Genomic DNA, 18,054 nt, shown 5'->3' with positions numbered 1-18,054 from the left:
TAACTAAAACCCTTAGTACTGCCCACATAATTTTAGGCCGTTGATGAATAAATTTTCTTCAAGATTGTCTAGTTTTTAGTCCTTGCTTTTATTGTATTTTGGCTAAAACAAGGCTTAAACAAAATAGTTCAACAAAAAAAAAAACAGGCGCAATGTTGCTGGTATTTGAAGACATAGGCCTACAAAAGGTTTGAAACATTTATATTCTTAAATCTATTTCTTGTATTTGTTTTTGTTAAGTTCGCTTCGGAGAAAATTCTTTCACATGATGCATAAGAAACTGGCAATATACGCAGTACTTGTGAAAATTTTGCAATTTTTTTATATTTAAATTCATTGTTGAAATCGTTTATTTGACCCAATATATACTAGTATATGAACCATAAAATATGGTATCGATGTATCGATTAAGATATCTATATTTTTACAGTTATTAAACAAACGTTACGTTGAAATGTTCACCAAAGGTAAATTTATTAATATTAATGCATTTTCCAACATAAATATGAAGTTTTTTCTTCTTTAAAAGGAAAACCAAGGACATCGTCGCTTAATAGCCAGGCGAAATTCAAGAGCCAGCTTGAAAGTAATTCGTCGCTGTTGAATCGCAGCTTTCCAACGGTCGCAGAACTTTCTCGCAAAAATGGCAGCCAGCTCCGGCAAACAAAGCTAACTGTCTGTCCAAAAGATAAAAAACTGAAATATGAAGGCTTTGTAGAAGAGGTTCCCAGAATAAGGGCACCGCATGAATTTATTTATATGCCACCACCAAAGCTGCAGCCGAAATCCCTTTGCGTGGCATCCAAAACGACCACCGCACCCATTAAAATGGAGCCCATGGCAATGGCAGAGCCGCCAGCCTCCCCAATGTCCAAACGGGGTCGTGATTTGCTAAGTCTAGTAGGGCGCGTGGATTTTTGTTTGACCAGCCACAAAATGTATCCTGATTTGAATGCTATTTGGAACGTATATGGTGGGGCTGATTATTATTTAAATGCTTATAGCTATCAGACATTTAATAATTTAACATTTCACAGGGAAACTGGCACGCATTATCGAAGGAAAGAGGTGTGAGCACACCCTACTGGTGCGTTGTGAAGGACCCATCCTCCAAGGCATATATTACGATTTTGAAGGCGATCTGAACACATTGTCCATTGGCAAGCTCAACAAATTTTTACTACATATTTTTTTTTTTTATCTCTGAACTGCTTTTAAGGTTGCACTGTCCATCTGGTGGGCCGCTTCGTTGGCCCGAACCGATTGCAGACGTTTAGATTCAACGAGGTGAGTATTTTGGACTGGGAACAGCAATTTATGCGCATAGAAAATGTATCAAGATATATTTTAATGCAAAACAATGCGCATAAGTAGTTTTGCTCCACAAAACTCTTAGACCAGACGGTTGCTTTCCGGTATATTTTAATTTTTGACTCTCTACATTTATGGTACTAATAACATTTGCTAATACTTATAAGCTAGCGTAAAAGTATATTCAAAGGAACTACACTGGCACTATTGGATATAACAAATAAAATACCTACTATTTCCACAGTAGATACAAAAGAAGAAACAGAATTAAATCCAATACTGTTGAATTTATTTGTCTAAATGGAAGATTGAGTGCTTTCAGCCTCTCAGAACATGCCTTTGCAAAGGCAACAAATTATAGTTATGTGTATAATTTATTCACAAGTATATTGTACAAATACAAGTATTTTAACGCTTGGCTTTGCACACACGACGGTGACGTTTTTTGTGCTGACCCAGGCACTCTACGCTGCAGTAAGAGGCGGTGAAGCAGCAATCAAACACAGCTTCTTGGAGACAGTGCTGACACCAGCGCTTACGCTTTGCGTCGTCCAACTCCTTTTTCAGCGCGTCCAGTTCTTCAGTCTTTTTCAAGAGGTTCTCGTAGCAATCAGTTAAATCAGACCTCAGCTGTTTAAGATCATTACTTTCCGCCATTGTCATAGATTCGTTCTCTTTTCCCCCTGCAATCCGCGCTGCAAGCGAGCATCGACGTAGTGGCACCTGTCGTGTGGGAACTGGAGCAGGGGTAATTGTAGTTCTGCGCTTCTTACTATTAATCCCTGGATTGACGGGACGCCCACGCTTGGCAGGTGTAGCAGTGTTTGTAGGCTCCGGGCAGTGGGACAGTGCCTTATCGATGAGTTGTTTGGTTACGGCGGGATCTGCGTGAAAGCCAAAGAGGTCAGGTGAGTAGTTTAACAGCATCTTGTGGCATTCGAGTTCCCTTATGGCGGCGGCTAGGGCTTTCGAGATCTTCCCTTTATGCTTGAATAATCCATCGGTCTCTATAGTTATAATATCCTTTTCTAAGACGGAGGCCCGCAAATGGTGTTTGCCGAAGAAGCGCACATCATATTTTATCGGGTTTTTCGATGACACGCTAATCACCTAAAAAGAAGAGGCTGTATTACCTTACCAATTAATCCTTGGATACTACTTACCTTTGCTGGCCAAGGCGGGTAACCACCGTGCTTGGCAAATACCAGCTCATGCCGCTGAAGACAGGGCTTGGCGAACCACATGCTGCACTCCATTTCATTTGAGTTGCGAAAGCAGTCCGGACATCGACGTATTTCCCGAATGTCGTGCGTGACATCGCGCATCAGCCACTGTGTGGCATTGTATGCCTGCTCCGTATGGCCAAAGAAGACGCCAATGTTATGCTGCAAGTCGAGCAAATCAATTAAGAACTCCGTCAAGTACGTATACTTTTTGGTCTCAATGTTCTTCTCAATATCCGCATGGCCGAGCGTATTCGACTTGAAGAGAATGCGTTTTACCAGCGCTCTATCGCGACTGCTCAAACTTTTCATGTCTTTGTCCACATCTGTGATCAGCCAACTCTGATGCTTGGACCATGAGTAGCGAAGCAAGCAACTAAGCTCTTTCTTGTTTAATTGCGGGGGGTGGTGGATTCTTGCCAGCGTCATCAGTCGACAGGCAGTACAGTTCTCCAGATTGCTTGACGTATCAGGCTCTAGAAATGGTGGCTGTTCAGTCTTAACCGTGGACTTCCTTCGCTGACGAGCAGCCGGCTGCTCGCTGACAAAGGACACATCATCGTACCAATCTGGACTCTCGCGCTTGACAGATGTCTCCAAAACGGAGTTAAGGTTGATGTTGCTGTTGTGGTCCAGCTGGTGCTCCGTCGACAGCGGTGCCCGAGCCGGCTCCTCTTGACTTTTAGTCTCTACATCAGAGTCCGATTCATTAAGTGGGAATCTATGCGGCTGGCCCTTGTCCGAGGGCACATCGTATGTTGGTTTTTCTGGGTGTTTGCGTTGACAGCACTCGTGGAAAGAGCGTGAACACGATTTGCAGCTCTTTAGTGCCCCAGGAAGATTGCACTCGTAGCAATATCTGTCCGCTGAAGAGGTGGGTATTGATTTCCGTTTATGGCAAAAGGACAGCATGCCTTTTCCTTGCGCCACAAGAATACCCATGTCTATAGCATCCTCCACTGCCTGGCTTGCCTTGTCTGGGTGAAGATTGATTTAATTAACAGTGTAAATGAAGAGTCCAATGGTTTGCCTGCTGCCACTTACCCGAATTCAACGATCCAAACAAAGAGCGCTCTAATGTCTGTTTGGGCACCGATGCTCCATTCATTAAATGCTGCATCCATATGCGTATGCATACGGGAGGTAGGAGCTGTTTTGTCATCTATATTTCGCAATCTAAATCGAGTAAATAAATATACTTTGTTGATGGTTTTGTTTTTGGTGGCAACTAGCTCAATTTCGGGTGCAACACTATCGATACTATCGATAAGCGAATTGGAAGAAACATATTTGTTTTGTAGCGTAGGAAACACATCGTATTTACCGTATGGTTAGCGGTAGCAGTTACAATAAAATATACACATTAAGCTGCATTTACGCTATGAAAAACATGAAACATGAAAAAATTAATAATTTTTCTAGATTATATTTTAAAACAAGTCTGGATTTTTGTTTAGAAACATTAACTGGTCTACAACTTTCGGCTTAAAGTGAGTACGACGATCAGGAATATTTTGACCAGCCGGGACGCACAAATAGCTTTAAAAGGCATCATACCGTTTGTATTCGTCTACAAATTAAGTTAATTTAAAAATATTTAAATTGAAATATTAATACTACCTTCCAATACAAGAAGGGACAAAAACATCGATGCATCGATGGTAACATCGATGTTCTTCCACCTCTATTATTTTGGCAATTTCTTTGCTTACGCAAAATACCCATGTTAAAATGCTAAAACAATGAATTCTACGCTTTACACAAACACGAGTAGCTATGTGGAGAGCGCTCGGGTGTATTTGAAGAAGGACGCCACATCCACAATTGTGATAAAGTGCTGCCTTTGCAGTGCCGACGCATTCATCGGGGCCGGGTGGGATGTGTTTATGAATCATTTAAGACGCCGGCACAAGGATGCCAGCAAGCTGGACTGCGATGAGAGTGAAATACATGATGAAATAGAACTAGAGTTGGCAGATGCTGAAGATAATAGCACATCGGAATCTCAGGGTGTAGGCAACGAAGAGGAGCAGAGAGAGGTCTTTACGAACGTTGAGTTTCTGGATGACGATACCTCAGACGACAATGTTTTGAGCCGCGAATCAGAGGCAGAAGAGGAAAATGAAAACAGCAAAGATGTAAGTAGACAGGCCAGACAGGCTAACTTTTGATTTAAAAATATATTTAAATTCTTGCAGAACTACGTCCTGAACACGCCGCAGAAGCCCTTCTACAACTTGCTCCGTACGAGTCCGGAGATAATGCTCCATTTCATAGATCTTCTGGAACAGCACACACATCTTTGGCAATCCCACAACGGGCTGTTCAGAAAGGAGCGCCTGGAGAGTGCTCAACGGGTTTCGGATGCTATGGCTAAGCGCTTCTGTTTCTCGCTGTTGCCGCAGGTAGTTTGCACGAGCTCCCGATCTCTTAAGGCCTGGTTCGAGCGCCAGTATGCCAATAAAGTTCGTTCCAAGAGCTGGCACTGCCGCTATCCCTCCTACTACGACAGACTAATTCAGTTTATGCCCACAACCCACATAGAAGTAAATGTTTGCGACGAATGCAAGCGGAGCTTCCTCAACGAATACCAACTGGAGGTCCACAAGTACAGAGTACACTGCGGCCAGAATCCCAACGTTTGTAGTGTGTGCAAAAAAGGTTTCCCGTGCGCCTCCAAGCTGCTGGAACATCGGGCCCGCTACCACTTTAAGCGTGTGGAGTGGCAGTGCAAGCTGTGCTCGTATAATGCTGGCTCAAAATGGGATTACCAACAGCACCTGAACGTGCACTCCGGCCAGCGGAACTACACATGTGAAATGTGCGGCCAATCGTACAAGAGCACCTCTGCCCTCGCAGTTCATCGTCGAACCCATTCACTGCCACAACTGGCCTGTCCCCACTGTCAGAAGCACTTTCGAGAGAACTGTACCCTCAAAAATCATATAAAGAAAGTTCACAAACGCGAAAATTCTCGAAACTACTCTTGCCGCGTGTGCTGGAGGAGATTTCAAACCGTTGAGGTATTGAGATTGCACGAACGAGTTCATGTAAATGTGCAGCAGAAGGAACTGTCGGAGACAGATGCTGATGACCCGGCTGGCTCAGAGATTGAGTAATTTTTGGTTTATTAAACTTATTGAAAGTAAACTTTTACTTGATAAACACAAACTTATTTGAAAAGCTGCATTCTAGGGGGGCGCGTCTAATAAAGTTATTGTTGTACTCATCGTTATCAGCGGTATCAACTTATTGCGCACTTTTAACAACTGTAAAGACAGAATAATTCGATGCAGCTGAAACTTAAGGTTTTCCACGATGCTGTCCGACTTTTTATCCTGTATTAAATGCTGTTTTCATGCCAAAAATAACCCACGAAACAAGACGGAAAATGAACGTGACACATGAAATTTTCGAATACAAACTCGATAGCAGTTATCGATACTGATTTGCCATTCACATGCAAAAGAATGCTGATTGCAGCCCTGTACAAACCGATGACGTGACGCTGTGAATGGTTTTTATCTGCGTCTAAAATGAGGCTTTGATGCAAAATCGGAGAAAAACAATCAAATATCTGTCGGAAAACTAAAATACTTCTTTCTTGCCAATTCGCAGTCAATGTGCTAAGATACAATCCACGTTCGCGTAATTAAATGTTCGCGCGCAACCGTGTGTGAAATATGGCATCTAACAATAGGTTGAAAACGGGCTCAGGATTATCCCAAATAAACTACAAGTTTACATGTCGCTGCTGTCTGAAATCCGATGCGGAGTTCCTCAAGCTGGACACGCTGGCGGTGGCGCGCAATCTGGATCCAAGTGAATCCGATAAAATACCCCTAATTCGTTGTTTGCTGTTCTGCATACGCACGGAAAATTTGCCGGAGCTTCCGCAATACATATGCGTTGAATGCAGCAAGAGCTTGCAAATAGCCTACTATTTCTTGCAAAATGCACTGCGCGCACACGAAATACTCTGCCGCAAACTGTGTCCGGGCAAGCCGCGTCCTACGCTGGCCCAGCGTTTCAATGGCTCCATCAAACAGCCAGAGGTGGGTTGGTGGTGTGTTTGGTTGTGGTGACGCGTGTTTTATCTGTTTATTTACTGCTTTTAGGTGTCGCTGCGGCAGGCGGGTGAGGACAAGGCTAAGCCACAGAAGGCATTTCGGCACGAGTGCAAACTCTGCGGCTTTGTCGTCTACAATCGGATGGAGCTAAAGCAGCACATACGTCAGCACGTCGGTACGGGAGTAATCTTCAAACCATGAATATTTCATATAAATTAACCCTATTGTTCTCATCATTTCAGATGGGAGCTCCTACAGCTGCAAAGTCTGTAGCTTCGTAACCCTGAAGCAGCGTCTCCTGCAGGAGCACTACAGTGCCACCCATGGCATGTCTGCCAACCACGCGGACGAACAAGTAAAACCAAAATCATTCTACAATGCCGCTCCATCCACTTCATCCGCATCCGCTACGGCTGCAAAAGAGGAGGTTAAAGTGTGCACCCTGGAGGACATGGAGCTGTTGATTCCCACGGTTCTCGCGCCCGGGGATTACATCCAACCGTCCATCGATGAAGAGCAACTGCGTGACATAGAACAGCAATTGGCGGCCAGCATGTCGGAGCCCGTTGTCGGTGTCGACACTTTGACCTCCAACATGACACAAATAGAGGGAAACAATATGAGCATTGGCACCGAGTATGTCGTGATGCCCGATGGTACCTTGCAGATCAACGGAGGCGGTGCGTGAAATGGTTCCCTCAATTCGTATGGCCAGTGGACTCATTCTCTCTTGTCTTGCAGGCGTGGTCATTGAATACATAGATGATAGCAGGCCACACCACAACGCCACTGGAAATGTAAGCCTGCAAAATCTCCTTGGAGGCGGCAACGAAAACGAGTCCATGGACATAGATGTCAGTGAGCTGATTGTGGAGGATATGGTGCCGCAGATAAAAGGTAATCAAAAGCCTTCCAATCACCAATGAGAATCCCCCTCACCGTTTCTGTTTGTTTCGCGCTTCCAGTCAAGCCAAAACCAATACCCATTGGACCCGCTCCCCTCAAGTACAAATGCAAAGTCTGTCCCAAAGCTTTTGTCACCATGGGGCGTCTGAAATCTCACCAGATAAGCCACAGCAGTTAGTATACCGCCCATACCCTACCCCGCCCGACATCCCCCACTGGATCAGACTCGACTAACCCACTGTGCCTTTGTCTTATGCAGATTTGCCCAAGTTCTACTGCGATCAGTGCCCCTTCTACTCGCTGCGCTCTGGCGATCTCTGCCAGCACTACAAGACAAAGCATCTCAAGGACGAACAGAATGGAAAGGTGGCCGGCGATGAGACCTATTCCTGCGACACGTGCCTTTTCGAAGCGAGGACATCCAACCAGCTGAGGGTGCACATAACTGAAAAGCATAAGACACAACCCTCGGATATAGATCTGCGCCCCACTTGGCAAAGTGGGGCGACCGCCTCCGGTGGCGGCATCAGCTCGGCTCGAACTAGTGGCCAGGGCTCCAAGGAGCAGGGCAGTCAGCCACAACACACCGAAATTCCACTGGGCATTCAATGTGAGTCTTGAGATGGTTACGACCATGACCAGGGAATTTTACTTCGACTTCTATCGGTTATCATTCGACTTTTGAGGTATTGCGGTGCGTTATGAAATGAATCGCGAATGGATGAGTTTCGATAATACTTTTCAGTTTCAGTTTGGCCCAGTTATGATTTTGTTTTTTCTTATCCTTTGTCTGGGGTCACACTCCCAATTAAGAAATGTGCAACTTGTATAAGTTTTTGGGTGTCTTATGAGTTGCTTCCCCTTTCAATTCGATTCATTTTCCCTACTACACCATTACTGAGAAGGGAGCCATATCCAACCCTATAAAGTGTATATATTCTTGATCGGCAACAACAGCCGGCTTGATTGATTCATGTCCGTCTTTCCGTTCCTATGACAAATTGATTTACCAAAACAACATGTCAAAAACAACTTAAACTGAAATGATATCTGAGCATATAGCTCCGAACGATCGGCCAGAACCATTATCATTGTTTCTGAAGAAATTCCCCAAACCGTACTTGCTCCCAACTCAAAAATGTGTTCTTCGACAACCAAAGCTAGCCAGCAGCATCTGCCGAACGTGGAAAAAGAATGCCTGAGAATCCAAAACCAAAATACATATCATGTGCATGACCAGGCACGATGATGGTCGAATCGAGATTAGGACCGAGGACCATTCCCGCGATTATAAAAACAAAACACATGTCGTTTAAATGACGAGGCACACTAGGATTTGTATTTGTTTACGTCTTTTAAATTAAAGAAGAGGTAGTTTTTTACCGTGTGGTATGTGTGTTCTTTCCCTAGCGAAATTGAATCACGATTTCTCCACAAAGTGCGAGAATCTTCGGTTCCCGAAGCACTCTCAGTCCTGACATTCTCTTATGTTCCTTTTTTGATTTATGGTTAATTTGTTTGGTTAATTCATTTGGCGGTTATTTTATAGGCACCACAGATACCGACAGCAAATAAGAGTCTGTCCAAAGGAAAAAGGAAGGAGAAGAATGAAAATTGATTGTAAATAATATTGAAAATATAGAATGCAATTTGTACATGTATCGCATATATATATACTACATATACTACATAAATAGTGGCCCCCAGGCATCATCTATTAGTAAATTGGATCTCAAATCATAATTGCATTCAGTGTTTTGGCATTCATATACGGGTAGGGCAGGGGGTGATTGATTCAATTGAGCAAACAAAACTCTTAACAAGCTACTTTTTCACTCAATGATAAGAGCCAAATAAGCCAAAATAAACTGATGCAAGTCGAGCGGGACCGTGGTATGAATTTCGGTAAGGACGAGAACAGTGATATTTCTTTTTTTTCTTGTCGTTTCTTTAAGCATTGATCGATTGTAAACTTGTGTTCTTTTTAGTCGTGCCAACTCTTACAAAGATATTTTTATGTGTTACTTTTTTTAAATCTAACAAGATATGGTATCAGTTTTAGTTGAATTCCCTGGTTATTTTATACACATATTTCTTTATTCTTTGTCGGACCCTATTTAATTCAATATTTTACAGATCCGTCTGCAGTGCTGGCGGCGGCGACAGTTGAAAATCAGCCATTGCATCAGCAGCAACAGCAGCCGGAGCAACAGCATCAAGAGCAGCAGGATCAGCAGCAACAGCAACTTGCAGCGGTTCCATCCCAAACATCCACGTTAACGCAGTCGGGTGATATCAATGTGGTGGTAGATGCCACACCGCTGTTCTTTACGGCGCCAGCGGCAGAGACTGGCACTGTGACTGTGACTGGGGAAGAATTGGACGGTCAGGGACAGGGAGCGGGAGATCCGGGTACAATATCCGCCGAAGCAATGGCCAACGGGGACGGCTTGCACATCGGCAACACATATGAAATCTTTCCAGAAATCTCAACGAGCAGTCTGGCAGCGACTCAGCCCATACCGGCATTGCCAACGACAACGTCGGCGAACATCTCAATGTTCGGGGATATGCAGGATTTTATAGACAACACAGATGTGGCCGCCATATGCACCATACCCGCCGATGATATGCCAGTGGTGGATGGTGACGATATTGTGATTGATAATAACAATATTAGCTTGGACTTTGATGCTGAGAACCTGTTTGAGGACTTTGAGGATGAGGAAGAGGCCGTTGGTGATGAGGAGGAGGACGAAGACGACGACGAAGACGCTGAAAATGAGGATGAAAATGACAACAATGATGCAGCCACCGATCAAAATCTGCTGCTAACAAGCGACGACGACGATGTGGATGACTTTGACGACGAGCAGTCCAAGCATCTGCAAAAACCCTACTGCATATTTTGCAACAAAAAGTTTACGAGCCAATACAAGTTCGAGAATCACATGTTTGTGCATCGAGGTGAGTCTGGAGATCCCTTATATAGCCATCTCTATATATACGTATGTATGAATATGCCTCTTATATCCGTATATTTCCTTTTAGGTCTAGCCCCCTACCGCTGTGAGCTCTGCACCAATCTCTACAACATGAAGCGTCTCCTTATCAGGCACTACAAAACCGTACACAGGCGCATGCCCACGCGGGACATGGTTCAGGCAAAGGGCGACAAGGTATTGGTGGCGCGCACCAATATCGAGACACTGCAACTGGATCTGGATAGGAGTAAGCCAAGAATAAGGCTCTTCATACTTCATCAAATCTACAATTTCTCAATGTAATTGCAGAGCCCATGCTGATGTGTGCCAAGTGTCCGTTTGAGTGCGAATTGGATACGGAAATGCGAAAGCATCTGAATGCGCATCACGGCATCAATGATGGTGGTAAGTGTAGCCATAGAAAAAGGCAAAGAGTGCCTTCTCCCTTTCATATAAAGCCATTTTAAAACTATATTTTGCACACTATTCGTTACAGTATCCGTGCATGCCAACGAGGTGTTTATTATACGCAGTGAGTAGCGTTACGAAATTGATTTATTTATTTATTTATTTTGAAGGGAGATCTATCTGATCATCTCAGTGCATTAGATGCTCTTACCAGTAGGAGTCCCCAGATAGCTATATATTCCTTGTCTATTCCCAGAACTACCCTTTGAGTGTCCGCGATGCATCCGCTCATTTGCGGCCAAGAGCACACTGACCCGCCATCTACAGCGTAGCCATTTGGTGGACACGATAATTGAGATGCAATCCAACCAAACAACCACAAACTCGGCAGCCACAGCCACAAGTACCACGTGCACTGCAACCACCTCATTGCCGGCGAACACGGCTGACGAGCAGCAGCTCGAGACCGATCGGCCGGCCACGTCGGAAACGGAGGCTGTTGGCTATGGCGATGGGGAATGCGGTAAGAGCGACAATAGCCTTGCACGAATGAACTCAAATTCCAATTCCAACTATGCCCAACACATGTCGACGCACAATCCGATTGATAAACTAAATATGCTGTTGTTCGATGGCGAACATGATCTTTGATTGTTGTTGTACTCACCAGAGGTAGCAGTCAAACCTGATGGCGCAACGACAACAGCAGCCGGAGTTAAAGAAGAGCCAACGACTACTTCAACCGCGTCCGCATCCGAACCATCATCCATAATATCAACCATAAAAGCAGATCCAACATCAGAAGGAATTCCGAATCCCCCCGACGAATCGTCAGAGCCACGAGCCATGAACGATATAGATTATGTTCCATTCAAAGGCGAGACAGCATCAGCAGAAGTAAAAGCATCACCACATACCGCCACAATAGAGTCTTCGTCATCCACACCAACGCCATTTGATTTTGTCTTTGACTTTATGGGGGAAGCAGAAAAATCCAGGCTTACGCCTACGCCCACCACGCCCAGTTCGAGCAACAAACAAATCGTCAGCAGCACAGATCAGTTCCCCTGCACCACCAATCCGAGCACCAGCACTAGCACCAGCACCAGCACCAATGCCTTTGCACCGAGCCTCCTAATCAACGGCAGCGACAAACTGTTGACTGTTGCAATGGAGCCGTCGCCCATTAAGGGTCTACGTCCGCGCATCCCTCGCACCCCCACCTACGCGTGCAAGCAGTGCAAAAAAAGCTTTGATGAGCTGGGAAAGCTGGTAAAGCATGAGATGGATACGCATACCAATGGCGAATCGTCACGCTTGGACTATAAGCACATATGTGGCACCTGCGGTACAACGTATCGCACAATGGCGCTGCTCAAGTTCCACATGAAGCGGCATTTGACCCGAAAGTTTACGTGCAAGTTGTGTTCAAAGGAGTTTGTACACAAAACTGAACTGGACAGGCACATGCTGGCCAAACATGCCACCGAGAAGTCGTTCCGATGTTCTCTGGATGGCTGTCGCAAGATGTTCGCCTTCAAGCATCATTTGGTGCGGCATCAGAATGCATCCCATCTGAAGTTGCGCCACGTGTGCGCCATATGCCAGAAAGAGGTGAAGACCAGCCAGCACCTGAGGCACCACATGACCGTGCACAAAGGAATGACAGCCTACAAGTGTCCCAAATGTGACCGCACATATTTACGTCGCGGAGCGTAAGTACCATATAAATAAGTGACTAGTACGTATCATATCATGCTAAATGTTTCCTCTCCTTTACTTAGCCTTCGTGTCCATGCCCTGTCCGTCCATCATGTGCAGCTTACGGAGACAGAGCTGGCCGAAGTCTTTCGCCACAATGTGGGCTATACCAATCCGCACGACATGAAGGTATTCACACGCAACGGGCAATTGGTGCGCCGCAAGGAGCTGGAGGCCGAAAAGGAAAAGGAAAAGCAGATGGGTGATGATTCATCCGCTGCAGCGGCGAATATTTAAAAATAATTCTGAAATCTGAATCATGCTCATTAGTAGTCCTGAGAGTAATGACACCCTGTACAAAGTTTATATTGTTTATAATTACTGTTTCCATATGCAGTTTTAAACACACACATTTAATGTCTTGAAGTTTTCCCCCTAAGGCTAGACTTAAGCATGATATCATTATCAAAATCGACCTATTACCGACACATATAGTATGTACATATATTACATGCCAATATTTGTATATGGAACAATTGTAGCGATTTGGTTTGAATATATGTATAATAATCTAGTAATGGATTTCCTTTAAGCGGATCTGGGAATGGTGGCCTCGAATTACAGTCGTTCCACACTTAACTGGCAGCCGATGCACTCGAGTGGGACTGCAATGGCAACTCCCCTACCCAAGGGATGGTCTCAACCCAATCACGACCAACGCGCTCTGCTTGGCCAAAGAGCTATACAATAGTCTAAGAATATAACACATTTATTTTTATATAAGCTATAGACTCCAAATAGGGGTAGAGTAGCGAACGCCGATTCGACACATTTTTTTTTGTAAATTGGAATTTATATTTATATTTGAAAGCAATAAACAACCTGTTAGCATAATCTTTCCGTACGCTCGATGTAGAAGTGCCTTCTATCCTTCTTTATTTTTCCATTATCGCATATCTGATACAATTCAAATATCCCCTTTTATGAAGATCCTATGTTGTGGATACAAACAGATTGTTTAAAACAAGTTTACGTGTATTTACAAATGTAACATAATCACTTTGAGTCAGTTCGGTTTAATTAATAAAGTAAGCAAAATAGTACGCTAACATAGGTAATCGTAGATGCATGAATACTAATGGTATCAGAATAATCAGTTCATTTTGGTTAAGGGATGAGTTCCGTTTTCAAGTTGTTCCTCTTCCAAGTCCACTGGTTCTCCAAGCTGCTTAGCTGTTGATATGATACATAATCGTCTTTGGCAAACTCCTTCAAGCGAGCTATCTGCGTCATTGCCTCGTCAAAGGTTGTTATCGGATTGTGAATAAATTCAGGTGCATCTAATGGGGAAATCACAGTATCCTCCTCATCATCCATTATGGGCTCGCATTTCACCAGGATGGCCTCAAACTGCTGCACGTCCAGTGTTTCGCGTTTTGGGTGGAAGGTTATGTTGTGTCGTTTGCGCCACTTCTGCAGCCAACCGTCTGAGGCCGAGAAGCCAGTGTATCCCAGATGCTGGGCTATTTCTCGCGCCTTTGTCCTTACCACCTGTCCAGACAAGCGAATGTTCTCGCTTCTGGCCCTGGTGAACCAGCTGAAGCACAAATCATCAATGTTGGAGCCCTGCTGGCTCAGACAGTTCTTCTTCTGATGGCCATTGACTCCTGATTTCAATTTAGTATCGATTTGCCCTTTGTTCTTCAAAATTCCAGCTGCTTGTGTTTTTCCTATATTAAATCTGGAAAAAGTAAATTTTTTTAGACATGTTGTTTATGCATTTAACAGCTGCTTGTGTTTTTCCTATATTAAATCTTGCCTTCTGGCAAGATCCCGAACGGACAGTTTCTCCTTCTCCTGCACCTGGATAACTTCGCTTTTTTCGTTCAAAGAAAGCAATCTACGGGGAGTCCTGCTTCTGCCAGGCGGCATTTTTAGTTGCGTTGCTGCAAAGTCTGCAGGCGGTTCGCCTCAAGCGCCTAAACAAAACTCAGGCAAGTCGCTGATAAATATCCAAATAGATTAGGCCTCCCCTCCCACTTGTTTAAGACCACATAATTTTTATTTTCTTTAGGTTTAAAGCCCGCTTGAGTAAAGGTGGAAATTGCCAAGTCAGAGAATTGAAGATGTTGGAGTACTTGATATAGTTCTACATCAATGAAGTCAAAAAGTTTGGTACGCGCTGATAAGAATTTTTGTAAATATCATTATACTTTCTTAGAGATGGGGAGTTTTTCCTTGTGTTGTATGGCACAATTAAAAATTAGGCGTCATCGATGTTATTTAAAACTATATGGCCAGTGTGTGCCCATCAAATTTTTCTGCTTAGAAGTCGGTTTTTTCCTTTAGCCAGGCTGACCATTTACGGCATATTTTGACGTCGAAATTGAGTTAACGGCATATTTACTCAATTTCATCATTCATTGGTACTCACATCCTTGTCACCCATTCACTTTCAAACAATTTCTCTTTGGCGCGCACCACTCGCAAGCTTGATATCGATATGACCATTCTGCTCAATAGAGGTGGTAGGACATCGATGTTTGCGAAAAGAACTGCAAAAGAGCGGTACAAAACACATTGTCGGCAGTCAATTTTATTTCCTTCTTAAAACAAACAAACAAGCCTGTAACAAACATTAAAAACAACAAACAGCAGCTAGAGAATCAAAAGAAAATAGGAGCGACAATGGAAGCCGCAACCGCTTTTGCGGATTCCGCGCTGTCGCCGATTAACAAACGGAACTTGGCAAAGTGTCGAGCGTGTCTATCTGTGAATCGAAAAACCGTGAAGTTGGACGCCAAAATGCCAAATCTGCAAAGGTCGCGCACCTATGGCCAGAGTCTGAGTCAGTGTACCAACCTGGAAATGAGGGCGATCAGCCCCGGCGGCTACCACTGGCCCATGCAGATCTGTGTGCGGTGTTGCCGCGCCCTCGAGGTGGCAACGCACTTTGTGGAGATGGCTCTTGAATCCAATTTGAAGCTGTATGCCGAAGCTAAAACGGTGAAACTGCCCAGTCCCCCCGGAGAGCTCAAGCGGAAGGCTAGCTCCGAGACGCTTCAGTGGAATCAGTTCAGTGAGGAGTTCGACAAGTTTGTGGAGAGCTACGATGGTGTGTCAGGACCAATTGAGGAGAATGTGCTGTATATGAGAGGTGCAAAGATTCCGCGTCTGGATGCGGATGTTACGGCCAAAAAGACCCCAAAAGAGGATGATGGTACGAATCTTTCTCCCTCTCCTGTCCTGTTTTGTATATATTTAATGTAAATGTTGTTCTATTAGTGATTCTGTTTGATGTCAAGTATGACAACAACGATTTGGAAGAGGAGGATGAGAATGACGGCTCAGATGCCAAGAACAATGAGACCTTTTTTGAGAATAGTATTACGACGGGCTCCCCATTGCCACCAGGCAATCCTCAGGCAATCAAATCAGTGGGCGGCCAAAGTGGCGAGAATAATAATAATTACAAATTTAATTTCAACAATAACAAAAACGGTGACATGTCCAGTTTCCCCGATGTCGAGCGCGATCTTATACAACGCGCTCTGTACATGACACTGAACGATGATGACAGCAACACGAATAACACGGCGCAGAAAGAGCAGGCCATTGAGTCCATCAAAAACATACTGCTAAATGGTAAACCGAGTAATTGAGTATTTGAATGTATTAACCATGGACTTCTTGTTTTGTAGAGAGTGAGAGTTTTGGGTCCCTGCAAGGCTCCTCTACGAGTGGTGTAGCAATCAGGAAAGATAGCCCCGACATACCCATGCTGAACTGCCACATCTGCGAGTATGCGAACACCGAGGCGAAACAGATCAGGAGTCATTATATTGGCATTCACAAGATGGATATGGCCGAAGATGATATCATTGGATTGACCAAAAGTGCGTATCCAGTAAATTGTATATCTGAGAAGAACTATAATTCTCGACTTCGTTTTAGATCAAAGCTTCAAGTGTCGCCCTTGCAATAGTTATGATACGAAGAACCGACAGGAAATGCAAAAACATCTTATTCATCATCATAAAATTGATGGGGATTTTGGTAAGCAGAAGACAAAAATTTGTATGATGCCTACATCCTATTCTGTATGCTCTCTGCATTACGACTTGCAGAAATGTACTGCTATGTGCAGCAGAACTGCCCAGCTTGTCCGCGGGTCTTCAAAGATCAGAGATCAGCCAGAACTCATTATACAAGGATGCACACTCAAGCGGCCCGAGAACTACCCGAAGCGCACACATGCGGGGCATGCGGTAAAGTTTTCAACCAGAAGGCCAGCTTGCAGGCCCACCAACGATTCTGCCAGGTGAAGGACCCCGTCCAGTGCACTTTCTGCGAGCTGAAGTTCAGTAGCCTGCGCAAGTACGAGATCCATTTGCAACAGCTACATTCAGTGGACACACTGCATGCATGCGAAATCTGTCACAAGACTTTCAAGAGTGCAGACTTCCTGGCCGTACACCGTAAGAGGCACTCCGAGCGCCATTACCAGTGCGACAAGTGCTCCCTAAACTACATCAACGCGGCCGAGCTACGAGTGCACTACGAGCGCGCCCATGTAAACGACGAACAAGTCAGCTGCCTCATATGCGGGAGTCAGTTCCAAAACTTTGCTTTGATGCGCGAGCATGAGAACAGGAGTCACCAGAAACAGGTTTGGCGCTGCGATAAGTGCAACTTTGAGGCCTCATCGCGGGCTCGCATGCGTCAGCATCAATTTGAGCACACCGTCTATCCTTACAAATGCAGACACTGCCCCGAGGAGTTTGCCGATCGCAAAAAGTACGTATGGGAACTCGAAATTGCCGACAGTTGGCTGCCATAAAGTAATTGAATATTGATTCTCTGACTATTTAGAATCCGACTACATTCCAAAAAGGTGCACTGCATCGAGCTGAGCGATGAGCAGCTGGCCGAAATGTTTCGCGAGAGGACTGGCTATACAAATCGGCACGATGCCTTTAACAAGAATAATACCTCACTTGAAATTCCAGGATTTAGCGAAGATTGCTTTAGTGAGCTGAAAAACCTGGGGGTCGACTACGACGATATCACATCAGATCTCTTCTCGAATTCCACCACTCTGGACGAACTGCTCGACCTGATTCCCTGAACTGAGGACCGATCCGATCCATTTACCTGCATAGAAGTTAAGAGATCATGAAACATTACAAAAAAAGAATAGCTAACGAGAGCTAGAAGACTGTACCCAATTTACACCACACCAACAATCGACCGACAAATTTCCATTACTTTGTTGCTTTCTTAAATTATTTTGCTCAGATAACTCAGACCGAACCGAAACGAACCTGCTGGTGGTATTTACATTCACGTGTATTTCACTGCAGGTACATAGAAACGAAACCATGATATTTCTGAAGTTACCAATCTCAATAAACCGTTAGAAAAGTGCTTCTGAAGCGCCCCCAGATCTTT

General features: G+C 44.5%; 6 protein-coding genes across 7 annotated transcripts; 4 read left to right on the top strand and 2 right to left on the bottom strand.

The window, feature by feature from the left end:
* The first annotated feature begins 430 nt into the window (after positions 1-430).
* Positions 431-1,473, top strand: LOC117188457. Its single transcript, XM_033392363.1, has 4 exons — positions 431-467; positions 530-973; positions 1,038-1,160; positions 1,220-1,473. Exons 1-4 carry the CDS (start codon positions 455-457, stop codon positions 1,372-1,374), a joined length of 735 nt encoding a protein of 244 aa, XP_033248254.1. The 5' UTR covers positions 431-454; the 3' UTR covers positions 1,375-1,473.
* A 110-nt stretch (positions 1,474-1,583) lies between these two features.
* Positions 1,584-3,788, bottom strand: LOC108158629 (zinc finger MYND domain-containing protein 11). The gene is made up of 3 exons (XM_017291108.2): positions 3,579-3,788; positions 2,475-3,511; positions 1,584-2,421 (listed from the first exon to the last, which is right to left on the bottom strand). The coding sequence occupies exons 1-3, from the start codon at positions 3,694-3,696 to the stop codon at positions 1,720-1,722; spliced, it is 1,857 nt and encodes a 618-aa protein (XP_017146597.2). The 5' UTR covers positions 3,697-3,788; the 3' UTR covers positions 1,584-1,719.
* Positions 3,789-4,187: 399 nt separating this feature from the next.
* On the top strand, positions 4,188-5,709 carry LOC108158630 (zinc finger protein 551). Its single transcript, XM_017291110.2, has 2 exons — positions 4,188-4,672; positions 4,733-5,709. Exons 1-2 carry the CDS (start codon positions 4,277-4,279, stop codon positions 5,651-5,653), a joined length of 1,317 nt encoding a protein of 438 aa, XP_017146599.1. The 5' UTR covers positions 4,188-4,276; the 3' UTR covers positions 5,654-5,709.
* A 315-nt stretch (positions 5,710-6,024) lies between these two features.
* LOC117188456 lies at positions 6,025-13,177 on the top strand. Of its 2 annotated transcripts, XM_033392360.1 has the most exons (13): positions 6,026-6,589; positions 6,653-6,779; positions 6,847-7,284; positions 7,346-7,501; positions 7,570-7,683; positions 7,770-8,120; positions 9,647-10,477; positions 10,562-10,741; positions 10,804-10,899; positions 10,991-11,026; positions 11,159-11,425; positions 11,573-12,617; positions 12,687-13,177. In XM_033392360.1, the coding sequence occupies exons 1-13, from the start codon at positions 6,218-6,220 to the stop codon at positions 12,898-12,900; spliced, it is 4,227 nt and encodes a 1,408-aa protein (XP_033248251.1). In that variant the 5' UTR covers positions 6,026-6,217; the 3' UTR covers positions 12,901-13,177. The 2 variants fall into 2 exon arrangements, with proteins under 2 accessions (XP_033248252.1, XP_033248251.1); XM_033392361.1 differs by lacking the exon at positions 7,570-7,683 and having other exon boundaries at positions 6,025-6,589.
* Positions 13,178-13,617: 440 nt separating this feature from the next.
* LOC108158632 (tigger transposable element-derived protein 6) lies at positions 13,618-14,859 on the bottom strand. Its single transcript, XM_017291112.2, has 2 exons — positions 14,423-14,859; positions 13,618-14,344 (listed from the first exon to the last, which is right to left on the bottom strand). The coding sequence occupies exons 1-2, from the start codon at positions 14,533-14,535 to the stop codon at positions 13,771-13,773; spliced, it is 687 nt and encodes a 228-aa protein (XP_017146601.1). The 5' UTR covers positions 14,536-14,859; the 3' UTR covers positions 13,618-13,770.
* Positions 14,860-15,129: 270 nt separating this feature from the next.
* Positions 15,130-18,047, top strand: LOC108158628 (zinc finger protein 471). Its single transcript, XM_017291106.2, has 6 exons — positions 15,130-15,823; positions 15,889-16,248; positions 16,305-16,499; positions 16,558-16,659; positions 16,731-17,400; positions 17,476-18,047. The coding sequence occupies exons 1-6, from the start codon at positions 15,292-15,294 to the stop codon at positions 17,729-17,731; spliced, it is 2,115 nt and encodes a 704-aa protein (XP_017146595.1). The 5' UTR covers positions 15,130-15,291; the 3' UTR covers positions 17,732-18,047.
* The last annotated feature ends 7 nt before the right edge of the window (positions 18,048-18,054 follow it).

Source organism: Drosophila miranda, chromosome 3 (genome assembly GCF_003369915.1).
Source record: "Drosophila miranda strain MSH22 chromosome 3, D.miranda_PacBio2.1, whole genome shotgun sequence".
NCBI classification, from domain to species: domain Eukaryota; kingdom Metazoa; phylum Arthropoda; class Insecta; order Diptera; family Drosophilidae; genus Drosophila; species Drosophila miranda.
Note: the sequence above shows the minus strand (reverse complement) of the source record. Positions and strands in the feature narration are given on the sequence as shown.